The sequence below is a fragment of the Coffea arabica genome, chromosome 2e, assembly GCF_036785885.1.
Source record: "Coffea arabica cultivar ET-39 chromosome 2e, Coffea Arabica ET-39 HiFi, whole genome shotgun sequence".
NCBI lineage: Eukaryota > Viridiplantae > Streptophyta > Magnoliopsida > Gentianales > Rubiaceae > Coffea > Coffea arabica.
Window position 1 is genome coordinate 5358427 of NC_092313.1, and position 24778 is coordinate 5383204.

Sequence of the window (24778 nt, forward strand, 5' to 3'; positions counted from 1 at the left end):
AGGTCATCTAATTTTCCGACTCCATCTCCATTTTCCTCTTATTCAGTAATTTGTTTAATTGAACTTGATTTTTCTCCAAATTTTTTGGGTTTAACCCTGCAGGCTTTACGTGAGAGGAACTATATTGGGGTACAAGAGGTCGCAGTCCAACCAATACCCGAACACTTCGTTGATTCAGATCGAAGGAGTGAACACAAAGGAGGAGGTGGCTTGGTACCTCGGCAAGAAGATGGCGTACATCTACAAGGCTAAGGTTAAGAAGAATGGATCTCATTACCGCTGCATTTGGGGAAAGGTTTGCAGGCCTCACGGTAACATGGAGAAGTTTTTCATGAGAACAGTTTGTGTGGTTACTGATGAACATGACCAAAAAATGTTGGTGGAGAGAGAGCGAGCAAGATGCGGATCTGAAGACTATACAGAGGATGTCAATCATGCTTAAAATTGTTTGTGTTACACAATTCATCCAAAATATGGCTGTTAGATATGCAGAATTGATGGAGACTTGTGTGCACAACATGTGGGGGGGGTGAAAGGGACAGATTTTGTTAATTTTCATAAGGCGACTTGATTTGTTAAGTAATATCCCCTCCACATTTCAGGAAGCATGTTAGAAAAGATGGCATTGTGGCTAGTTTCCAAGTATATTGAAACTTCCCCAGTATAAGTTATCCAAAGTTACTGCAGACACAGTTTAAAGCAATTTTGTTGTTCGGCGCAGATTTATCCTAATTTAATATAATGAGTTAGATTAGCATTCAATAGCTTTAAGTTGACTTCTTTTTGGACACAGTTTGATGTTCTGCTGTTGGGGCACTGATGTGTAATGTTTAGACTCAAGGAGGGTTTCTCATATGCATGTATGCTACATTTTCCATGTTTGACCTGTTCCATCTGGCTATGACTAGATTTTTGCAATTTGTTGGAGTTCCTGAAATTTGATAACTGTGTCCATGCTGTGGAGTGGTACACTAGACATTCAAAAGCTACTCCTGATTTTTGTGATCATTATCGGTTTCTACTGTTTTCATTCTTAGTGTTGTCATGAATTAGGTTTTGTTAAATTGTTTTGGAGTCGTTTTTGACTATTTGCTTGGTTACTAGTAATTTGATTGGACATTTACAGTTTTCTTATTATATATCAACATAACATACAATGCACCAAAGAGGGTTATTGTTCACTTTTCGTTGTCATCACATGCTGCTCACGTGAGTTATCTAAATTGGTTCTTCTCGGTGCTCCAGCATCGCCCATGGATTTCTGATGGGATCAGAGGCTCATGTGATTTTCTTTCTTCTTTCGTCTCTCGCTGCTGCGATGTCTTGAACTACCAGAAGAACCTTGCCTAAAATGATGATTGGCCCGATTTACCATCTTTATCTGCTGGATATTGGCGATGAACGCTGTTCTAAATTTCAACATAACATATTATCGCTTCCTACCGGCTCACCATTTTCTTCACTTTGGTTTTCATATTGGTTTCTCTTTCTAGGGTTTTCACATCTTTTTTTCTGTCTGGCTTCTCTTTTCTCCTCATCCTTTCCTTGCTCTAATTGTGGCTTCTTTTCTTGCGAACTTCCATCTTCTACCCTAAAACCTCAACCCTCCTTATTGTGATATCATAATGTGATGATATTATTATTTGATTTTGGGGGTTTTTTGGTTCATATGTGATTTTTGGGGGTTGTTTTTTGTTTTTCGTTTCCTATTCTTTTGGTTTTGGGTGTTTGTGTCTTTTTATTTCCTTTATTTTTCATGTATCTGCTTTTCCACTTTTAGTAGGTCTCCCTGTATTTGGATTTCGCCATTGCTCTATCTACTTGAAACTTAGGCATATGGAATTATTATGTGATTTTTAGGGGGTTGTTTCTTGTTTTTCCATTTCCGTTTCTTTTGCTTTTGAATGTTTGCTTGTATCTTTTTATCTGCTTTCTTTCTGATCTGGCCATTGCTTTGTCTTTTCTTTATTTTGTCCTGGTTACTATCAGTTTGCTTCAAGTAGAATGTGTTCTCAGAGCTGCACCGCCTCCGCAGCTGACCACACACAAGGTAACTCACGACTCTGCCTTCCTCCCTTTCCTTTTTTTTTTTTGGTCTATTTTTGAGTGATCCGAACTATTTTTTTCCGCTTAGAGATTACGTAAAAAACAATTATTACATCAATGGCTGGCCATAGCCAACAACATATTTTGCCATTGGTTATTCTGCGACCTTACCTCTCCTTCCTTCACTTTTCTAGTCTTAGTGGTCTCTCGATGCTCTGTGGTTCGTTTTTTCCCTTTATACCCAAACGATATATTTTGATTTCTTCTGATTGCTAGGGACTCTTGAAAAACAAAGCTAATGATTAAGTGTTTTCCATTTCATTATGGGAGAAATAATTGCAGGAACAAAACAACTTCTTGTCAAAGCAGGTACATTGGATAAGCTTTACTTTTTGCATCTTTAGATGCATTTTCCCCTTATTTTTACTGTTCCAACTCTCATCGTAAGTGCAAAGAAAGTAATCATTTGTTCATTATTCACACCTCCAATTTGAGTTAAAGGAAAATGAGAACATAGTCACGGTATGCTGCTCATCTGCAATCTGAGCTGCTGCCTGAGTTGGTGCCCTTTTCTTTCTTAAAATTAGGTATTGTCTCTGAAAATCTCTTGCCACTATTCTGTGTAAATAGACACATGCCGATCTCAGTAATTCTGATGCAACTTTTGATCTACTACTATTGCAGAAAGACCAGTGAAGGCTAGGCTGCAACCCTCCAAATTTAAAAGATCTTTTCCACTGTGCTTCCGAAAATTTTGATATTGAGATATACTCTTCACCTTGGAGAAAAATCCGTTTCGTGCTTTCAAGAGAATTATATACATGCATATGACTAAACATTCCCCAATTTGAATCACTTCCTCAACTGATGTTGTTAGATTATTTATTTTATATTCTTCGAATTTTATTTGTATTTTATTAGCAAAATTGATGTGATTAAGGAGTTTTTTACACTTTTCCTGTGTATTTTCCTTGCAGGCAAATGGACCCTTAGGCAAAGTGGATGGATGGAAGAGATGGTGGTGATGCGAACTTGTTCATACCATCTTGGCTGGTTTATCTCATGAGTAAATAATGACTAAGGAGGGAAAACTTCTTTTTGCTTTCAAGCCAGAAAAGTTACTTGTCAAAATAATTATGTTTTTAATTTTGTTTTATTCAGCGCCAAACATGCCTATCTTAATGAAGTAGGTATTATGTGCATGATACTATGTATTTCGTGTTTGCAATGCTAATTAAATTGTTGATAAGAAAATACTTGACACTTTTATATAGTACTTTAATACCCAACGAAAAAGAAAGTGTCTTATGTGAGTTCTGTTTTTGCTGGTGCGTAACTCTTATTTCAAGGCCAATGTATGAGGCTGTTTATTTGAATGTTTCATTCGATAGCTTACGTCTGCATTTTGGTTGATGGCCTTGGAGTAAAGCAAATACATGGATTTCTTTCTGAAGACTTTTATTCAAAGAAAAACTAGTGTCAGTGAGTTCTTGCTATGTATGTGTGTTCTTTATTTACTTAAAGCATTTGGATTAATAGTGAGTATTTTACACATTGAATGCAGAACTCCCATGTAACATTTTTATGTCAATTTTAGTTCTAATGCTATGTCAACCTTGATTTGATATGTGAAGCCCATGCCCAGACCTATGTAATGACAAAAGTCATGAAATTGATGCAAAATAGGTAAAAATGGAAACTAAATGAGTTGAAGAGATGTGAGAGTTTGGTCTATAATGGATTGGAAGAAGTATAAGGAGGCAAGTGAAAGGAACAGGGGTTATTGGCTTGAGGATGCAGTGGAAATCTCATGTAGTAAGAGCTTTAATTATTAGTATAGATCTATTTAATAGGAACTTCGGTTGGTTATTGAAATTAATGACCTTACAGGGATATAATGGTATCCTTTGCAAACTTATCTTAACAGATTTATAAATATGTCTTCACAGTTTTTTGTCTCAATTATTTGCTTGTCCTTTTTACTTTTTTGGGTTAAAAAGAAGCATTCCCGAGAAGGAGAAAGAATGATCGATGCCTTGTATATTTTGCAAAGAAAGACACTGGGACTTGCATTTTGATATGTCATATGAATGATTTAGCAGTCATTTATTGTGCTGCTTGTTGTTTCATTTTGCTTACATGAGGTTTGCCCTATGCAACTACCATGATAATCCTGCAGAGCTGTCGAACGAGTTGTGCAAGTCCATTTGTGCTCATTCCATCCATTGCTAATATTTGCCTTTCATTTAACAGGTTAGCAAATTTGATATATAGTTAATCTTTTTCTACAATTTCTTGGCTATTTGGACAATCTATTCTGTTCTTTTCTTTTTATTTGAAGAATTTATTTTTCAGTAATTTTATTATTGTATGCTGTTTGGATTGTATTTTGTAATTTTGGCTATCAAAAATAGTTTTTAAGTAGTAATTTTTTTTTCTTCTTTTGCTTAAGCATCATTGCACTCATAGGGTTAAGCATCGTTTGTTATTTTCTGTAAGGTTCTGATGGTAGCTTACTTGGATCTATTTGTAATTGTTTTTGAATTTCTTTAGTTTGTATTCTGTCCCGGGAAATTCATTCACTAGATATACTTGTCCTAGAAGATTATTTATTGAATTTTCGTCTTCCTCTATTTTGCAACATAATTACTTTATATTCTTATGTCTTACTTTTTACATATAGAAAATTCCGGATCACATTGATTAAAAATTAGTTGAGCATCGCACTCCAGACATTGTTCTTACAAGTGGAACTAGAGTTTACAGTATTGGAAACAGGAAAGATAGATTTCATCGAAAATGGAGCGACTTTGTTGCAGATCATAACCTCCAAGATGGAGACATTCTACTCTTTCTTCCTCAATCTCACACTTTGTTTGCTTTGTTAATCTTTGAAACCAGTGGAATAGAAATTATTTACCCCTGGCATCACACGTTCATGATTTAAATATTATGTTTGTAGATTCTGAATTATCAGTGAAATTGGTCGTCCGATGTAATGAAATGATTTGTGGTTCGTACTTAAAAATGACTTCAGTAGATTTAACCTTTTTCCACTTCCAGTTTTATCCCCCTTGTTGTCTCTATGGTGATCTTGGAATTTGCACTCTTGGTCTCGGAGGTCCTATTCCCTTCTATGTCATTCCTTTATTCTATTATTAATTTTTATACCAGGATCAAATAGTTAACTTTCCTCCTACAGTGTATTATGCATGCAATAAATTTCCGTTTACGGTTTTGCTTTTGGACTGTAAGCAATCCCAATTCCTTCCAGAGCATAAATATAATATTGTCTAATTCATGAGGTTTATGTATTCCAACCAGTAAAGAATATGTACCGCGACCACAAGGTACCTAATTCAATGACAATATCGTTATTCATATAATGTCTACTTATCCAAGGGTTGACGGGCATAAGCGCTATCTATTCCACCCCGCAACGCTGCGGTTATGCCTCCTAGTGTTGTTGTAGTGTTCCAGCAAAAGTAGGAGCATACTGCTTGAGGTCATTGGTGGCTTTAGAAGGCCGTAGGTGCTAGCTGAAGGTCATTGGTGATTGAAGGACAAGAGGCCTGTTTAGAACCTGAGTTTTTTGGGAGTTTGTCTAAAACTTTACTATAGTGCACTGTAAAAGTTTTTGAAAAAATTTTGTAGAAATTTTGTAAGGTGAAAAACTTTTTTGTAGAAGTTTTTGTAATGTGAAAAAACTTTTTTTCCTTTTCTTTTTCTTTTTCTCTTTCTCTTTCTTTTTCTTTCTTTCCTTTTTCTTTTCTTTCCTATCTTCTTCTTCTTCATCCCAGTAGCAACGCAGACGCAGCAACAACGCAACGCAGCAGCAACGCAACGCAGCCTCCCATCAGCCCAGCAGCCTGCTCCACCCCCTACTCCACCACCGGCCCCAGCTCCAGCACCTCCGCCAAGGCCTCCTCCAGCCCCTCATCCCACGCCTCCACCTGCTCCACCTCCGGCACCACCACCAATGCCTCCACCAGCCCCTCCTCCTACTCTCCCGCCTGCTCCACCCCCAACTCCACCACCTGCACCACCACCTGCTCCTCCACAGCATCTCCTCCAACGCCACCACCAGCACCACCATCACTACCTGCACCTCCTCCAACTCCAGCACCACCATCGGCTCATCCACCAGCACCTCCTCCAATGCCACCTCCCGCCACCCCTCTCCTCCCTTTCCCCTTCTCCTCCCCTTTGCCCTTCCCCCTCCCTCTTCCCTCACCTGGCAGTCAAGGCGCAACTCCTCCACAAGCCAGTCAATTTTTTTTTTTTTACAATTTTCAACCTTCCCCTCTCCTCCCCCTCCCCGCAATCTGGTGCGTGGAAAAATCCCCCTCCTTGGTGCTATCTAGCCTCGCTACCAGATCGGCCAGAGGGGAAGAGGAAGGGTGATGGGGGAGGAGTGGGGGAAGGGAATTTTTTTGAAAAATAAGGGTTATACAAACTGCCTGTAAAGGGAGAGGATGGCAGGGGAAGATGGCATGGAGAGGGAAAAAGGCAAAAAAAAAAAAAAGGAAACGTGGAGGCGGCACCGGACGTAGTGGTCGGCGACGGAGGTGGTGGTGGGTTGGGATGGAGGAGGATGAAGAAAAAAAAGGGAAGGAAATTTTATTTTTTTTTTGTGTTTTGGGTATTTTGAAGTGTGTAGGTAAAAAACTTTGAGAAGTTTTTTGAGATCCTGTAGCAAAAGTTGTTAAAAAAACTAGTAGGTAAAAAACTTGCTTAAAAACCTGACTTCCAAACAGGCCCAAGATTGTTAAATTAAAATTTACATAATCCGGTCCATATTTCCTAACATTTAACAAAATAAAATTTTTTGTCTCTCATATTTCACAAAATGAATTATTTCGTATCTCGTATTTTACAAAATAAAATTTATCATCCCTTATTGACCATGTATACAAATAATTTTTTTAAGTTCATGTATATATCTAATTAAATTCACCTAAATAATATGAATAACATGTAATATATTTTTATTTGATTTCATTTAAATAGACTAATTGTAGTTATACATATTCTATTCAATAGATATATACATGGGTTTAAAAATAATAATTTTATTTTAAATCCATATACATATATTTATTTGATTTCATCATGTGAATCTATTCAATATTTATGATTTTTTCTCTTTTGATAATAATTTATTTATCGAGTTATGTAATAAGATCATCTAATTAATCGGTCCTAAATCGAATTCTATAGTTATACTAACAAATTGCATTTTAAATCTAAAATTTTGACTCGCCACTTTTAAGATCAACAGTTGAATTACTTGGTTTGTGATTGTTTTAAAATTTGAAAGTGTCAATCACTTACTTATTTTTGTAATACTTTTCCTTTGTTTCTTTTTTCTTTCAAATTTAATTCGATATAAACACTTGATAATATTTAGAATTAAATGTTTTCTTTATTTTCAATTTTTGAATAAAAGTAAAATGAACATGAGTGAAAAATTAACATTTTTTAAAAACTCCTGTATATATCTATTTAATTTCACTTACATAGTACGTTCAGACGAAATCAAATAAAGATATATTATATGTTATTTATATTGTTCATGTGAAATTAAATAGACATATATACATGAGTTTTTTTTTAAGTTATTTGTATACATGATAAATGATGGATAAAAAAATTTATTTTATAAAATATGAGGGATGAAATAATTCATTTTGTGAAATGTGAGGGACGAAAAAATTCAATTTGTGAAATGTGAGAGATTATAGATCAGATTATGTAATTTTGATTTGATAATTTTGCCTTTTAAAAATGATCGCATGTAAGGCATGTGATGGATTCTGACTAAAAACTAGTCGAAAATTTAGGTAGACGAAATTTGACTAATGTGAATTTGTAAGGGAAGTAAAAATGTACTTTTAAAAGTGAGGAACAAAAAAATTCATTTTGCCAAATATAAGGGACGTTTTGAAAGATTTTTCCTTAAAAATATAGAATATGCTAAAATATGCTATGTTTTATTGATTTATTTCTTTAATTTACGGCTCCATTATTTCACACGATTAACAAGAAATTTTCATCATTGGTAATTAAAAAAATCAAATCTCAAGCAACGTTTGGATTAATAAAATGGTGTAATTTTAATGGAAAAGCAAATAAATCAAAGTAGAAAAAAAATTTTCTAACCATTTTGTTTGGATTACTTATACAAAAAAAGAAAAGAAACACTGAATATTTTGAAAAAGAAAGAAAAGAATAGATTATGTATAATTACATTTTATCCATAACTTAAAAAAATCTAATTGTAAACATACTTTAATACTTTATTTATTTTTTATGTATTTTCATATTCATCTTGTTATTGTTATAATAAATTTATGAAATAATAATATTTAAATGAAAATTTTAATCTTTTTTTAAGATAAAGAAATTACAAGAACTATTAAAATACAAAAAAAATAATTTTAAAATGTTAACAATCATCGTTATGAAATTTAGTATTCAAGATTTTCAATTTTTTTTATGTTCAAAATCATGGTTAATTTAGTATAAATGTCTAAATTGTTTCTCTCCATATAAATATGTAATACTTCCCAAGTTGTAAGGATAGTAAAGTTATTTGATCATTCACGAGGTAAGTATTGGGCTCAAATGACTTATAAGGAAGATAAGTGCTATTTTCAAATATTTAGGGAGGACAGTGAAATTGTTAGAAAACTAAAGGGAGGTTTCTAAAATTATCCCTATCATCAACACATATAGGGCTGTTTACTAATTGAGCCGTTCGCGAGCCGCTCGAATACGAGATCGGTCAATATCGAGCTTGAATCGAGTTCGAGTTAATCAAATCGAACTCGAGTTCGAGTTCAAAAACATTAAGCTCGTTGGCTGCAAGTTCGATTATATATATATTTTTTATTTTTATATTAAAATTACATATATATTCATAATATTTTATTATTTACTAAAAATTTTATTATTTTATTCATTTTTAAAAATAAATTTTTTAAAAAAATTATTATTATTATTTTATTTTTTTAAACTCGAGTTTGACATTTTGAGCTCGTCGAACTCGAGTTCGAGTTCGAGTTTTATAAAATTAACTGGAAACTCGACTCGACTAGGTCAAAACTCGACTCGACTCGACTAGGTCAAAACTCGACTCGACTCTGCTAGTTTGTACCCCTAGTTAGAGGTACTGTTCTTAAAATAAAATAGAATAGAAAGGAAAAGCAAGGAAAGACAGGCAACAACGAAGCAAAGGTCTTAAACTTAGACAAGAGCGTGGATGTATAATGTATTAAGCAAATAAACCCATGGATAAGTAGATATTTCTTCGATATACAAATAAGAGTAAATTTTATATGCACCGATATTGTATACACTATCATCATTAAATTCATGATAAAATTTCAAATTTAAATTGTACATAATTATCATTTATTAAATACTATAGTGTATATACAATCAATGTTGGAAAGATTAATCCTACAAAATAAAGTGCTAGCAGAAGTTTCTGACCTTGTACGAAATAATGGATATAATGGATTAAAGTGATAGGAGTGATACCGGGAGAGCGGCTTAATCAGCCATTACAGCCTCATAATAGGACGCTTCTTGCTCTACTTAAGCTGCTTATTTCGCTGATGACTGCTTTTGCTCTAAAGTATTGGTAAATAATGTCCCTAATATTACAACCTAATAACGTCCCTAATCAATTCAAGTGGAGGATTTATGAGTTTGTAGTTTGATGCATCTTAAACCTCATTAACGTAATTCAAGTAGTAAACTAATTATATAAATGGCAGCTAAATTAAATGATTAATATAGTTATAGCAAAAAAGAAAAAAGAAAAAAAAAAAGAAAGAAAGAAAGAAGAAGAATATGTATTTGGGAAGGTCAATTTTTGTTTCTGTTTGTTGGCAAATGACACTTCTCCCATTCAATTTTACGAAAATCTCCGCGATCACTTCTGAGCACGCAAAGGTACCATTCGGAAATTTGAACCACGACCCGTATCTCCACCCGGACGACTTCTTCTCCTCCTGCCCTGCCTAAATTCATCCGCAGAAACAAGGAAATTTCTAAAGCCAAATTATAAGGCAAAGTTCATCAATCTTTTTCTTTCTTTCTTTTTTTTTTTTGTAAAAATGTTCGGTAAATTATTCCAAAAGACCAGCCCTCGTCCACCGCCTCAGGTAATTTCGTTAATCCGTCCAAATGTATTTCTCCTTCTGATTGCAAATTAAACATTCACTGCTGTACGTTTCAGTGATCAAGTTAATCAAAAAAATGGTTTTTTTTAAGTCAGTTAATCAAACTATTAAGTGATTGATCATCATTCGTGGCTGTTGGAGTTGTGCAGTGATGAAGGTCAAGATTTCTGTGAAATTTGTGTTTCTTTTGACGCCGTTGCTGATTTTACTGTGATATGCTAGGAAGGATTAAGATATTTTGTTCTTGCTGCTTTCCGGGGGACCTTTTTTCTTGCGTGGACGTACTTCTTTTTTATTCGGGAATGCCCAACAAATTAAGCAGCTAGTAAATTGATTTTCAGAATAATGGTTTGATATTGTCATAGACCTGGGGTCCTAAACCAGCTTGAACAATTGTCAAATAGTAAGCTTAGGCAAAGGCATTCAAGTATGGTTGATTCATCCCATTTCATGATCCAAGTGCATTTGTGGTAAAAGAAAAGGTTAAATTTTGTTCGAGGAGTAATAAAACTGTGAAATTTTATTTCCCTTGCCGGTCATTGTTCACCGTCACAAGGAAACTATGGCTCTTGTGGTTAAGGCTTATATTCTGCCTAATTGTTTTGGATTCTTCTGGTTATTGATTCCTTTTCTTTGTGGAATTCTGTATTAAATGTCTTAAAGGATGAGATTTTAAGAGAGTGCCAATGGGTAGGGTGGGCATAGTTACCTGTTTGCATGTGAATTCAAATTTTATTAACCTTTTTACGGTGTTGATTTACTAATTTGGTTAGTTTTTTGTCAATAATTTAACCTGTTCGTTAATATTGCTTTTGGAAAACTGGTTTTCTGAGCTTCTTACAACTTTGGGTGATGGCATCCATCTTCAGCAAAGTGAAGTGCAAGAAAGCCCTATATCCTCGGATGTGGCACCCCTTGTTGTAGTTCATTATGGTATCCCATCTACTGCTTCAGTCCTGGCTTTTGACTCCGTTCAGCAACTACTAGCTGTTGGAACCTTGTGAGTGAACACTGGCTCTTCTCTAAGTTGATCTGCTTCTATTTTCTTTGGGGTAATGATTGATCTGTTAATTACATTTACAAATACTGAACTGATACTTTTATATTCATGTAATTTGCGATCTTGTGATTGTTTTTTACTTTTTCCTTTTTCACTGTTTGAAGTCATAGTCTATCTGGACAGGAGAGGGGAGAGGCTTGGCTCTCTTGTAAGAGTCAAACCCTGTAATTTGGAGAGTGAAGGCACTCAATAAGTTATGCTATTTCCATTCTTGTCATGTGATTAGAAGGTTGATTGACATAAGAATGTTCAATATGATACTGTTCATGGCTTTGTTTTTGTGTTGGGGGGGGGGGTGTGGAGCAATGGGACTGCCACAAGCTGAGTCATGTCTTCATTACTTGTCTCTGAGATAACATGAGATTTAGTTGCCATATTTACGTTCTGGAAAGGATCTGCCTGGTCAAACAAAGGCATTAGTTTGGCAACAGTTTGTCAAAGAAGAGGAATCTACCAAACTTTTACCCTTAAGCAATTGTCTCTGAGATAACATGAGATTCGGTCGTTAATTTACATTCTTGAAAGGATCTGCCTAATCAAACAATGAAGAGACATTAACTTCTGGCAATAGTTTGTCAATGAAGAGACATCTAGCAAAGTGTAACACTTTTATGTCAAAGATGCGCAAGTGAACTTGCTAACAATGTTCTGTTAATCCAAACATCATTTTGAATAGATATTATAATCTTTTAAGGGGTTCTAGCATAGATATTCTCCCTGCTACTAATAAATTGAAACCATTTTAAATAGTGACTGTTAATCTCTGTTAAAATTTGAAATTTCCAACTCTTCAGGTAATAGGTGTTTGCAGGGGAAAAGTGCTTTACAAGAATTCGTAGTGGCCTAGCATTTAGGAACAGAGTGGGTAAAAATGATTGTAGAATTCCTTATTATCCTCTTAATATTGGAAACATTTCCTGTTTTCTCTCAGGGATGGAAGGATTAAAGTGGTTGGTGGTGACAGCATTGAAGGCCTTCTTATGTCTCCTAAGCCGATACCTTTTAAGAACTTGGAGGTTTGTTTAAAAACCTTCATATGCAGCATGCCCCTTTTGGTATCATTTGATGAATGTTTTTACTTGTGAAAATGAAGAACTGAGATGTTTGATGGAAACCTTTCTTTCTCTAGTCTTCACCTTCTTTGCCTCCCTGTCATTGGGTCTGGATAGTTTCTAAAATTTATTTATTCATATAATAAGTTTCCTTTAGGTCTTGTGCAGTAGGAACATGAGAATGTTTGTATTTCTTAAATTCAATTGCTTTGAGTTTATATGTTCCTTGTGCAAATTAATATAAACTACCTGTTCTTAATCATGTGCTCAGACATGGTCAAAGCACCAAAACAGGTGTAATTTCAACATTTAAAAGAATGAGAAGGGAAATCTTTTATCAATTCCAAATTGATGTGCCCTCTTTTGCTTAAATCATCAGAAATTTCCTTTTGGATAGGACAAGACTAACGCTTATGTTGCAAACTTTTGTTGCCTCTTTTCAGTTTCTTCAAAATCAAGGCTATCTTGTGAGTGTCTCCAATGAAAATGAAGTTCAGGTATACTTGATGCTATATCATCTTGTGACTTATTGCTTTTATGAGCCACAAATACCTCAAGTGCATCTTTTCATTATCCTTCTTCCCTCCTATCTTCTCTATTTTCTCTTTTTGCCCCATTCTGGATGCAGTGGCCATACCTCTGATTAACTTAGTTGGAATTTACTGTTACAGGTTTGGGATCTAGAAAGCAGGAGTATCTCTACAAGTTTACAATGGGAATCCAATATAACTGCCTTCTCTGTTATTTATGGCACTCAATTCATGTAAAGAACTAAAGGAGTAATGTTTTGGGCTTCAATTTTACACTTATTGGCTGGATCAAAGTAACATAGTTGAGATATGCCTGACTTTTATCTCTATGCATACGTGCAGGTATATAGGGGACGAATATGGATTTTTGTCTGTGCTGAAGTATGATGCTGAGGAACAAACCATTCTTCAATTACCCTACCATATTCCTGCTAATCTTGTAGCTGGTAATGTAATTGCTCATTGATGGTAAATACTGTTTATCATGTCCTTAAGTATTCTATTTTATCTTTACATTTTCTAAATAGCCCTTTGATTTTGTTTGATCTGTGAACTAGAATGTTGTGCCTCTTTTCCATTGTTTGTTTTTTGGAAGTTCACTGAATAACTGAATCATCGAACGTTTTCCCCACCTGTGATGCTGACTTATCATTATATCAAAATTTGGTTAAGTTCATCTTGTGGATTCATGGGAAGTCAGTAGTTTCCCTAGAATAGGAGCAGCTGCTTGTATTGAATTATGACTCTTTTACTGAATAAAGCCACTTCACATTGAACCATGTTTTTCTCTGGGCTTCAAAAGCTCTCTTGATGGGATATTTTACCCCTAATTTGCAACTAATACATGGGTAAATAAGAACCCATATTTATTGACTGATTCATGGGTTGAACTGGCAAGACTAAAATGCATACCAGCCCTACCAAGCCATGGGTCTGTTTGGCTTGAACCTTAACTTTATGTGCTTTGAGAATACTCTGCCTCTAGATTGCAGAATAGTTAGGCTGTTATTGGTTATCTTTCTGGTTTAAAATCTGTGACTGACTGGAGATGTGCATGATCTAGTCCATCTTCTAGCCTGTTATACAAAACTCTTTTGGATCATCCTTTTAAAGTTACACCAAGGGTCACTAGTCCAATGTTATTGGTGTTTAATAAATTGACTGCAATAGTTGATGGAGCCCATCCATTGTTGTGACGAGAGTAATGAGTTGGCTACTAGTCTACATCTATAATAAGGCAAGAGTTTTGGGCAAAAGAAATAGGCAAGCAATAGCAATATCATTCTTGATTTGAACCCATTTTTCTTTGTCAAAATGAATTGATGTTCAGCATATTTAATACCAAAAGCTACATTCTTGTGCATGCAGAATGAGAGTCTGCATGAGGAAAAAATGATTTGAAGCTTGATTGTGGAATACTGTACGCCACTATCACCTTTTATATATGTCCTGCCTTTTGTTTTGAATTGTTTGTTTTAAGGAGAAAGGACTGTGTAATGGTTATTGTAAGACGTTAATTGTGTTCTTAAGTTGAGGGACAAATGATAATACTGTAAGCCTGATGTATCTTGAGACAGTGCCAATGTTTTTGAGTGGAAATATAAAAAGTCTGGGTAGCCTAGAACTCTTTGAAACTAGAGCAAAGGGATATTTCAGATCCAACTCTTGTTCAAGTTCAACAGTACTTTGTAATAGCGTAGCCATACTTTTGTTCTTTTAAATTTCTTTGATGCATCTTCAAGCTCCTCTATGTCAAAAGCAAGCACATTCTCGTGTACTAACTTGGAAGCTTGAGGTACTGCTCTTCTGGGTGTAGAAAACTGCTGCTGTTGTGTACCATTTGCTGGGAACTTCTGAATTCTTCAGGCCTGTGTGTTTAGGCGAACATAATAAGAAAGCTCTGAAATGTTCAACAATTAAATGGATAATGAAAGAAAGCCACTTATGATTTTTTTTTGAAGGAAAAGAGGCTAACATTGACCTCCTGACTCTGTATTGTCTGTTTATGATGGCTTTTGATGTGTTTTCTTTGCAGAAGCAGCAGAGATTTCCTTGCCATTCAACCAATCGATAGTGGGTGTGCTACCTCAGCCTTCATCATTTGGAAATAGGTAAGGAAAACAATATCTCATTTTCTCTATTCAGTTCCACAGTTTCTGAACATGGGTTTCTTTTACATGTCAAGTTGTTTTTATGTTACCCTAGCCTTCATCATACACTTTTGTTTTTCCCACCATTGCATTTTAGCTTCTATCATGAATGGACTCTTTTTCAGCATTGTAGTTGTCATGATTAGCTGAGAAAACATTTTTAAACATGCAGTTATGCTTCTTAATCTTAGAAACTTTAGATTTACTTGCATTTCTTCATTCTTGATAGTTTCTTTTAGTATTCAAATTTTGTAGCCTATTTTGTAACTTGCAAGTATTTATGATCCATTCAAAGTTCATTAAGCTGTATTTTGGAGGGTTAAAATGGAGAATGTTTTAACTTAACGTAATTTTTGTTACTACTTTTATTAGTCTGATGGTTTTTACTATTGCTTCCCATATCTGCAGAAGGGCCATACATCAATCTCTTCCTGTTTGTTCTCTAGCATATGTGTTGATTAGAAAGATATGAGATATCTCGACTTTATTTTCTTAGCTGAAATTTTCTGGCTTCTTATTCTTAAAATACCAACCAGTGGTCAAATTATCTTTCTACTGTTTCTGTTCCAATCATTGAAACTATTTGCAGGCTTGTTCTTGCATATGAGGATGGGTTGATAGTTCTCTGGGATGTTACTGAAGATAGAGCTGTTCTTGTTAGAGGAAATAAGGATCTCCAACTAAAGGATGAAATACTGGCTGAATCTTCGAGTGATGGGAGCCATGAGCCCTTGGATAATTTAGTAGACCATGAAAAGGAAATAAGCTCTCTTTGTTGGGTGTCTGCTGATGGTTCATTGCTAGCTGTTGGCTATGTGGATGGAGACATTTTCCTGTGGAATCTGTCTGCTTCTGATCATATTAAAGGTCACGGAGCTCAAAAGTCATCTGATAAAGTGGTTAAGATACAATTGTCATCTGCAGAAAGAAGGCTTCCTGTCATTGTTCTGCACTGGTCTGCTAACAAGAAACGAAATGGTTTTGGAGGTCAGCTTTTTGTTTATGGCGGTGAAGAAATTGGATCTGAAGAAGTCTTGACGGTATGCTGTGAGTCTATTTTTGTCCTAGTGGTCTCAATATTTTAAATTGTATAACAAATATGGTGCAAAGAACCTTTTCCTCGAAATGGAAATTTCATTTGTGGATACTTGGAGTTTCTTTTTCGCAAACTAAAGTCTAAAAATGTTAGCCGAAGTCTGGCTCAAAGTCTCTTTGTTTGACTCTAGTTTATTTTCTTTATCTAATCAATGCAACTCTGTCATCTGGTTAGTAATGCTTGGTAGTCTTGTATTCTACTTACAAGATAGTGAGATTTCTTATTCAATGATTTCATAACGAGTACATCATAAGTTTGTGCCATCCTAGTTCCTGGATTGGCTTGTTTGTGATTTCGGACAATAAAGTCTTCAGTTCTTCCACTGGTTTGAGGTATATGATTACCAAATCTCTGAATTTCAAAATTTGACTGCATCATAGGAATGATGCTAATCTCTATATTAAGTCTTGTTTCCAAGCTGAGGTGAAATATGAATCTACTTAGATTGTACTAGCTATCAAAGCTGAGAAATGTCTTGGATCATGAATTTGCTATTCATAATATCAATTAAGACATGCTCTATGTGAACATCACTGCAGGTTGCTAAACTATATTATATTTCTTTTCAAGATTAATAAGGTTCTCTAGATAATATAACATTATGGACAACTTATATGCATGATTCGGTTTCCTTGACCAAAATTTTGTTCAAAGCAATTCTAGTAGAGTTCTATTACATGAATTCATTTCTGTGAATAAAAAGTATCAGTCATTTATTTGCATTTACTTTCTTTATATATACCAAATTTGCTGGATCATTACTAAAATAATTGATGTTTAAGAGCGGAATTAATCTCCTTGTTAAGTACATTACAAGTTGTATTTTCCTACTCTCTGTATTCATTTGTAGCTAATTCTGCACCTTCTAACCTGAATCACATGCGTGGACTCCCTTCCATGCATGCTGAAAATGGTTTTTAATGAAATGGGTAAGAAATTGGATTCGTAGATTCAGAGAAATTTATTGAAGCTCTGGAGGAGCGTAGGGCATAAATAATTATTTGATGCTAGGCTGCTGCTTCTGCACTTTTCTACATTGCATGCAATCTTTGTGATTTTAAAAATTTTCTAATTACCAGTAAAGCCGACTTTTCCATCTTTATAACATATTGTTAATGCAAAAGGAAATAAAGATGCGAGGGGTGGAGCTCTTTGCTCCGTGGCTTGTGTATTTAATTCGCCCTTGGACTTTGACATTTCTCTCCCTTGGCAGATTCTCGATCTTGACTGGTCATCTGGGATAGCAAAGTTAACATGCGTCGACCGTGTTGATCTTCCCCTTAATGGGTCTTTCTCGGATATGATTGTCATTGCAAGATCTCATGAAATGGAGAAAACTGACAGTGCTTCACTGCTGGTTCTGACCAACCCAGGTCAACTCCATTTTTATGATAACTCTTGTTTGTCCACGCTGAGGTTTGAGCCAGATAAGAAGCATTCAGTCCTTGCTGTAGAATATCCTGCAACTATACCTACAATTGAACCAATAATGACTGTGGGAAAACTATATTCAGTGGTTGCAAAGGCCAATTCTTCCAGGGTTCTTGCAGAGGTATAATTTACCATCTAGCATGCAGAATTTTGTCATCTAATCACTTTTCTTGTAATATTCTTCCTTTAATCATTTATTGTTTCCTTAGACGGTTTCAGCTGCAAAACTTGAAGTTGAGCAGACTATGACAAGAGGGAGTAGCAGATGGCCTTTGACTGGTGGTGTTCCTGGTGAACTGTCTATAGCTGAAGATGGTGGAATGGAAAGAATATATGTAGCAGGCTATCAAGACGGAAGTGTTCGAGTATGGGATTCGACATTTCCTGTTCTATCACTCAGGCTTGTTTTTCTACTCCAGGTTTGTGGAATTTGAGAGACTCGTGATTCTTTCTATGAAAAAATGGTAAATGTTGCTTAGCTGAACAAATGAAAACTAATAAAAAACCATGTGATGCACAGGTGGAGGGTATTGATGTTGCTGGTGCAAGTGCATCAATCTCTACTTTAGATTTTTCTCCCACTTCTTTGTCTTTGGCTATTGGCAATGAATATGGTCTTGTAAGATCTGATACTATTTCCAGAATATAAAGTTCCTCTCTACTCCGTGAATATTATTATTCGGCTGAGCAATTTCTGATCCTATCTTGGGATGATGTAGGTTTGGTTGTATGGTCTAGATGGAACTAAAGATAAATCTGGAATTCACTTGGTTACACAGACAGAACGGCAAGGTAACGTCCTTTTATCAACTATAATTGCTTTTATGCCGTGCTTTTCTCCTGTCATACAACATAATTTTCAGGTATATAGTTCCTAGCAACTTGGTTGCCTCAAGTGAACGACTTAACAGAGTTCCATGCTACACCAGTATTCTTTTTTTTTTTTTTTTTTGGTTGGGAGTTAACATATATACTCTTTTGAAGGAGTTTACTGTTAGTTACCTGAAAATAATAAGATAACCTAGTCTCAAACCCTGCTCTGGATGGAGCCTTTTCCAGTGAGCTTGCCTTTTTAGGGACTGAAATAGAAGTTGTGAAGGTGTTAAAGGAGCAAAAGGGAGTGTGTACTTTTGATCAATTGAGCTCTTTTTGAACTGGAAAGGGTGCCACTCATTTGTATGTAAGTGGTACTATGCTACCTGATTGAGGAACATAACATTGCCAAGCCTTAACCTTACCCACTTGGCAGTTGAATTGAATGGAATTTTTTTAATTGCATTAGTTTTCTTTTCCTGTACTCCTTCGTGCTAAAAAAGAATAAAGTTTTTATGTTTCCCCATCATCAATATGTATAGTTCGCCTTTTGTGAAGGTGTGGATTCGTTTTATAAAGCTATAGGCAGGATATGCTGTGGAATGTCTTTTGTGTGCAGTAATTTGAAATTAAGTTACCAGGGCATGCTAACAGCCGAATGAATTGCAAGTTGATATTATAATCCACATATATTAGCATCCTAGATTGCTAAAATTTGTAATCCAAGAATTTGTTATATTGTTTGGATTAAATACTCTATGAAAAATGATAAAGATGGTGATGGAAATACTTAAAGCAGTTCTAATGATGAATTTTGACTTTAATTTTCAAAGATGATATAATGAATTTTATACCTCCCAGAAAAAGTCTTACTTGAAGAGTATTGGCAGCCTGCCAGAAAAAGTCTTACTTGAAGAGTATTGCTGCCAGGATAAAGCAAACAGAACTATTGTGTACCTAAGAACCCATCTCCTAGCATTAAAAAATTGAGTGATCCCTTGATCAGTGATCCAAATTATGTTTTTCTGGGCGGCCATGCTTTGACCATATCCCCTGAATTAGAAAAGAAAAAAAGAAAGATCAGGGATAAAAGGTTGAACAATTTTGATTGTTGAAACTTAGCACGTAAACTAAGTGAAAAGGATTTAGGTTTCTACATTATGAGAGCATCGTATGGTGAGCTTATGACAATATAGAAATAAAACATCATGAAATGTACAAGAGTGAATGAATAATTTGCTGGACAACCTGTTGAGCTAAGAGTAAGGAGTGGTAAAGTCACTCGGAAATCAGTGTTCACCTTTAGGACCCTTTTGGGAACATTGCGTGCCAAACTCATGGAATCAGTAAGTCGCCAATCCGGGCATACATAAAGTACTTTATCTAATGAAAACCCCAAAGAGGTGGTGTGATTTTCTACCAATGCAGGCTCTCCCTTCCTATGGGGAAATTATGACAAAAGCATTTTCTTGAAACGAAGCAACCTGGTTGAGAACAACTTCCGTATATTCCTATGAGGCACTGTAGGTCCATCATTTCTGTTGAAGATATTCGAAAGAGCCTTTTATGGGATGGCAGGGAATGCCAACTTCCTTAGTTTCCCAGTTTATGGTTTTCCTTTTAGATGGTTGCTGACAAAAATCTAATGATTGATTAATTTTTATGAATAAAAATTTTAATGGGAATTAGGATAGAAACAAATAGTACACATAACTGGTTGTCCAGTGTAGGTATACTAGCACATCTCCATTGGCATATCTTGGAACATATCTGTGGTATACCTTTTTTTGGATTGCCCATCTTCATTTTATATTCTTAGGTTCTTTTTGTGAATATATGACCTTGGTAGCTGCTTTCAGTTCTTAATTTGCCTCATGACGGTGGATCCCTGTGCAAGGCTATTTTCTCCCTCCTGAACTCTCCTGTTCGTACCTTAAAGTGGGTAAATTCTGGAGATAGACTTGCAGTTGGGTTTGAATGCGGTCAGGTAAGTTATAACTTGATGTTAGTTAATTGGAGGGTATTATATGGTTACACTTCCTCTCTATTTGGTTGAACTACGAATAAGGAATGACTAAAAGCTTTTCAGAGATTCAGCTCTAATTGCACCATGACAGGTTGCTATGGTTGAAACCAGTGCGCTGTCAGTATTGTTTCTTACTGACGCTCTATGCGGCTCAAGCCCAATCATCTCTCTAGCTGTGAAAACACTTCCAGATACCGAGAGTCTGAAGCAGTCGGAAATTGGGACATCAAATGAATCTGTTAAGGAGGTAGCTTTTATTTTAACTAGAGATTCACATGTTGTATTGGTGGATAGTAGCACTGGCAATATGATATCTCAGCCAATTCATCCAATGGAAGAGTCAACTGCAGTTTCCTTGTATATTATAGGCAAGCATAACTCCTTGAGTACATACATTCTTTTGTTACATCCATGTGCTTGCTCCTTAATTAGACATCTTTGTTATCAGAGGGTGATGCATCTGTAGCTGAAGGCTCTGAAAACGACATTTCAAAGTCTTCTGAGGATTTTGAAGCCAAAGGTCAACGTGGACAAAAGAGTTATGAACGTCAAAGTGATCCAATGGAAGCTGAAAATTCAGAGCCAGATATAGTCCATAATTTGAAGAACTCAATAATTGTATTTTGTTGTGAGAATGCATTGCATCTGTACTTTTTGAACTCTGTGATTCAGGTGCCTTCTTGTTTACTGATTTTCATTTTAAAGATTCTTGTTATACCTTTGTGCAGCTTATAATATTTGCTAATCTCAGGGTGAGAATAAGTCAATCTATAAACTTGATCTTGTCAAACCATGTTCCTGGACAGCAATATTCACAAAAGAGGCAACAGAATATGGGCTTATCATAGTCTATCAGACTGGAGATATTGAAGTCAGGTAAATACAAAGCTCAGACATGAAATATACTGTTTTTATTAATGTGGCGTGCTTGATCAGGAGATGTATGATATGATTAACTAAGTTACGTGGTATAGTTGAAATGCTTTTGAAATTAATTAGGGTTTAATTTTGTTCTTCAAATAAACTGTTTGATAGAAGTATCCTTATACTGAATCACTTGAAAGATGCAAGAAAACACTTTCTGTGTTACTGTAACACCAGATGGATGACATTTAATATCTTCTGTTTTAAAGGTCCTTGCCAGCTTTCAGTGTGTTGGGAAGCACATCATTAACATCAATTCTTAGGTGGAATTTCAAGACTAATATGAACAATTTGATGAGTTCTTCAGATAAAGGGCAGATTACTTTGGTAAGTCTTTCACCTTTTTGTTTTCTTTTGTTTTCCTCTATATGTGGAATTTCTCCCTTCTTGTACACGCGAAAATCATGGACAATGCAATGACTGCTTGATCTAGTCTAGCAACTCTCTCAAAATACGTGCAATTCTGTCAAGTTTTCTACCTTGTCAAAGAAAAAAATAATCAAAATTAAACTTTTTTTTTTTTTGGCTCTCGCGTTAAGGATATGAACCTAGATATCTCTTTACAGATAATAGCCATTGTTCCTTACATAGAATTTTCAGAAATGGCTATTTTTCTTATAATTAGCCGTGCACCACTTTGTCAAAAAAATATTACAGAATCAGAATGCTGCTAATTGCTTTATGTCTTTAGCTTCAGTTCATCACCTACTTGTAATTGACTTCCATAAATTGAAGCATGGTAAAGTTCAAGAAACATCAGCCTTCTGATTCAGTAATCCTTGGAAAAGTTAAGAGAGTATTTGGGGTATCATGGATGTTGGTGAGAATAGAATTAGCAGTTAAAGCTAGGAGGTAATAAAATTACGTATACTTCTGAAGTTTACGAAGTGTAGTTAGAACTTTGATAGGTATGGCATACAAACTGGGAAGAATATTCTGGTTTCTAAATCAGGTTTGCCTTGAGTTCCACTTTCTTTCACAAGTATCTCTGAATGGTCAAATACTCTGTTTACTTCCGAGTGTGATGGCATCTATGAAGGCACAGAACAATGATCAGAAGGAAGTTAAGAAAGTGAAAGAAGATGCTAAAGCAGGGATGATTTCTCATATTTGTTTTGGTAGAATATGGAACATGGTACTGCTTATCTGGTTTTAGCTTGGGCTGCTTGATATCTGAAACTATGGAGGATATGGAAGAACCTGGATTACACGTCCTATAGCAAATTGTATTCCCAATTTGTGTTACAATTCATTAGCCAAGTTGATGGATTTACACTCCTGGAAGATTAATGATGGAGGAATTAGTTTGAGAGGTTTATGCTTTAGATCAATTTTTGTATAACGGCTCACTGGCCTGAGTATCAAAAATGATCGCATTTTACTGATGAAATTTGATAATTTGAGTGTTTGTTCTATACTATATTATTTATTTCCAAAATTAACTGTTTGCAAAATCTTGTGAGTGCGTAAATGTTAGAATCTCCATCATCACTACAACTGTACCGGGGTTATGTTTTTATTGGCATTATATGACTTGGAGCATTTTCTGTTTCAATTCCATCAGGCCTGTGGGAGTGAATTTGCTATTGTATCTCTACTAGCCTCTGAAAACGACTTCAGGTTTCTTCTTCTTCTTTTTCTTCTTCTTCTTCTTCTTATTCTTCTCTCTCTCTCTCTCAACTAATGCTTTATACTAGGATTCCGGAGGCTTTACCTTGTCTTCATGATGAAGTCCTTGCCGCTGCTGCAGATGCCACCATCAGTATTGCCCTCGATCAGAAGAACAAGCAGGTCATATAATATTTTTTTTATATCAGAATCTATCATATCCCCTTAGTGGTCAGTTGAGAAATTGTGTTTTCTGATGCCAGAGTACTGTCCCTGGTGTTTTTGGTGGATTCATGAAGGGGTTTAAAGGGGCTAAGATGGAGATGAATAACTCCGAAGCTCGGGAAAGCATTCTTGCACATATGGACATCATATTTTCTAGGTTTCCTTTTTCAGAACCTGTAAAAAATCTTGCCGATGATCAACCTCATGTTGAGCTTAACATAGGTAACTTGGACAGACCTAATCCCCAACATTATCTGCCAGATCTATAGAGCTCTATTTTTCCCTGTTTGCTAATGTCTGTTGCATGACAGATGACCTTGAAATTGATGAGCCTTTGTCAGTTGTATCATCATCTTCTAAGAGTGACAATGAAAGAAAAGGTATAAAGAAATTTAGTGGTATTGTCCAATTATCATCACTTTTCACCGGACTAACATCTTCTGCTACTTTATCAGACAAGGAAACAGAGAGGCAAAGGTTGTTTGAAGGCAGTTCTACTGATACAAAACCCAGAATGAGAACAAGAGAGGAAATCATTGCAAAATATCGAAAAGCTGGGGTAATTTCATCCAAAAATGAATAATAAATAGCTGGACACTTAGTTTTAGGAATTGCATGTCTGACTTGTGTGCTACTCCTAGGATGCCACCTCTGCAGCTGCACAAGCAAGAGACAAACTTATAGAACGGCAGCAGAAACTTGAGGTATGGTCATGGCTAAAATTGTAGCTTCAATATAATTGGTCATTTTACTCATGAATGTCAGGGGCTTGTGAAATAATCTCGTCTGTCCATCTTCTAGCTTTAAGTAGTTGTCTATCTTGAAGTAGATATTTGGGAATATAAACAAGATCTCTAAGGAACTCTGTTTTTTGCCTAATGAGCAACGTATTATCTAGTGCTGTACTTCATTTGAAAATTTTGGTTATTTACGTGCTCTCTTGCTGCTGCTACCAGAAACTTAGTGAACGCACTGCAGAACTTCAAAGCGGGGCTGAGAGCTTTGCAGATTTGGCAAATGAGCTGGCTAGGAACATGGAAAAGCGGAAATGGTGGAACTTTTGACTTCCGATCTGCAGTTAAGATGATTGAATTTGTTAAACCAGATGGCTTGACAATGTTTGGAATCCACAACCATTTATGTTGCTGTTGTGACCAGAGTGAACACTTCCAAGAGCATCTCCTTCTTGAAAACCATTAACCTGCTGGTCATACAAACTATTACGTGTATCGGTTTCGTCGGGTTGGGTGGGTGGGTTGTTGGTAAACTTTGAATATTATTCTATTTTCCAGTGTTCTATGGTTGAAATTCATTTTTTAGTGAGAAGATGACTCTGACAAAAACTTGTACAGAAAGCATAAGGTATTTTATCATTGACCAAATTTGGTTTTAGATGCGAAGGTGTTATTGCTTTCCGACCAACACCGAATGTTTTTCCTCGTGTTCTTCAGCGAATGTTCAGCTTTACTAGGTTGACTATTTTCCTCCTGAAACTGAAAGTTTTTAGTATTCTAACAGAGATCTGGATACATGAATATATGTGGCATGTTTTTATTTTAAGTTTCAAATTTTGTACATATAGCATGTTTTTACTCCTCCTCGAATGTATACTATCTGTTTATCAT

At 35.5% G+C, this 24778-nt stretch overlaps 1 protein-coding gene and 1 long non-coding RNA gene across 5 annotated transcripts; both read left to right on the forward strand.

Moving 5' to 3' along the window:
- Positions 1-452: 452 nt before the first annotated feature.
- On the forward strand, positions 453-5074 carry LOC140036554 (uncharacterized). Its single transcript, XR_011840118.1, has 2 exons — positions 453-2633; positions 2731-5074. It is a non-coding gene; the product is annotated as an uncharacterized lncRNA (long non-coding RNA).
- Positions 5075-9912: 4838 nt separating this feature from the next.
- On the forward strand, positions 9913-24713 carry LOC140036555 (uncharacterized). Of its 4 annotated transcripts, none has more exons than XM_072078395.1 (24): positions 9914-10220; positions 11108-11238; positions 12230-12314; positions 12794-12847; positions 13022-13113; positions 13223-13326; positions 14922-14991; positions 15620-16070; positions 17340-17678; positions 17767-17976; positions 18078-18176; positions 18277-18349; positions 20230-20357; positions 20488-20764; positions 20845-21068; positions 21148-21272; positions 21530-21647; positions 22885-22940; positions 23018-23111; positions 23192-23375; positions 23465-23533; positions 23609-23712; positions 23795-23857; positions 24110-24713. In XM_072078395.1, the coding sequence occupies exons 1-24, from the start codon at positions 10173-10175 to the stop codon at positions 24215-24217; spliced, it is 3306 nt and encodes a 1101-aa protein (XP_071934496.1). In that variant the 5' UTR covers positions 9914-10172; the 3' UTR covers positions 24218-24713. The 4 variants fall into 4 exon arrangements, with proteins under 4 accessions (XP_071934497.1, XP_071934496.1, XP_071934495.1 ...); XM_072078394.1 differs by having other exon boundaries at positions 9915-10220; positions 14916-14991; XM_072078396.1 differs by lacking the exon at positions 18078-18176 and having other exon boundaries at positions 9913-10220; positions 14916-14991.
- The last annotated feature ends 65 nt before the right edge of the window (positions 24714-24778 follow it).

Bases quoted from the DNA above. Each gene is read 5' to 3' on its own strand.
- LOC140036555 (XM_072078394.1), top strand. From the start codon at position 10,173: ATGTTCGGTAAATTATTCCAAAAGACCAGCCCTCGTCCACCGCCTCAG. The intron at 17,977-18,077 runs GTTTGTGGAATT...TGTGATGCACAG, and splicing joins GGCTTGTTTTTCTACTCCAG to GTGGAGGGTATTGATGTTGC. The intron at 20,358-20,487 runs GTAAGTTATAAC...GCACCATGACAG, and splicing joins TTGGGTTTGAATGCGGTCAG to GTTGCTATGGTTGAAACCAG.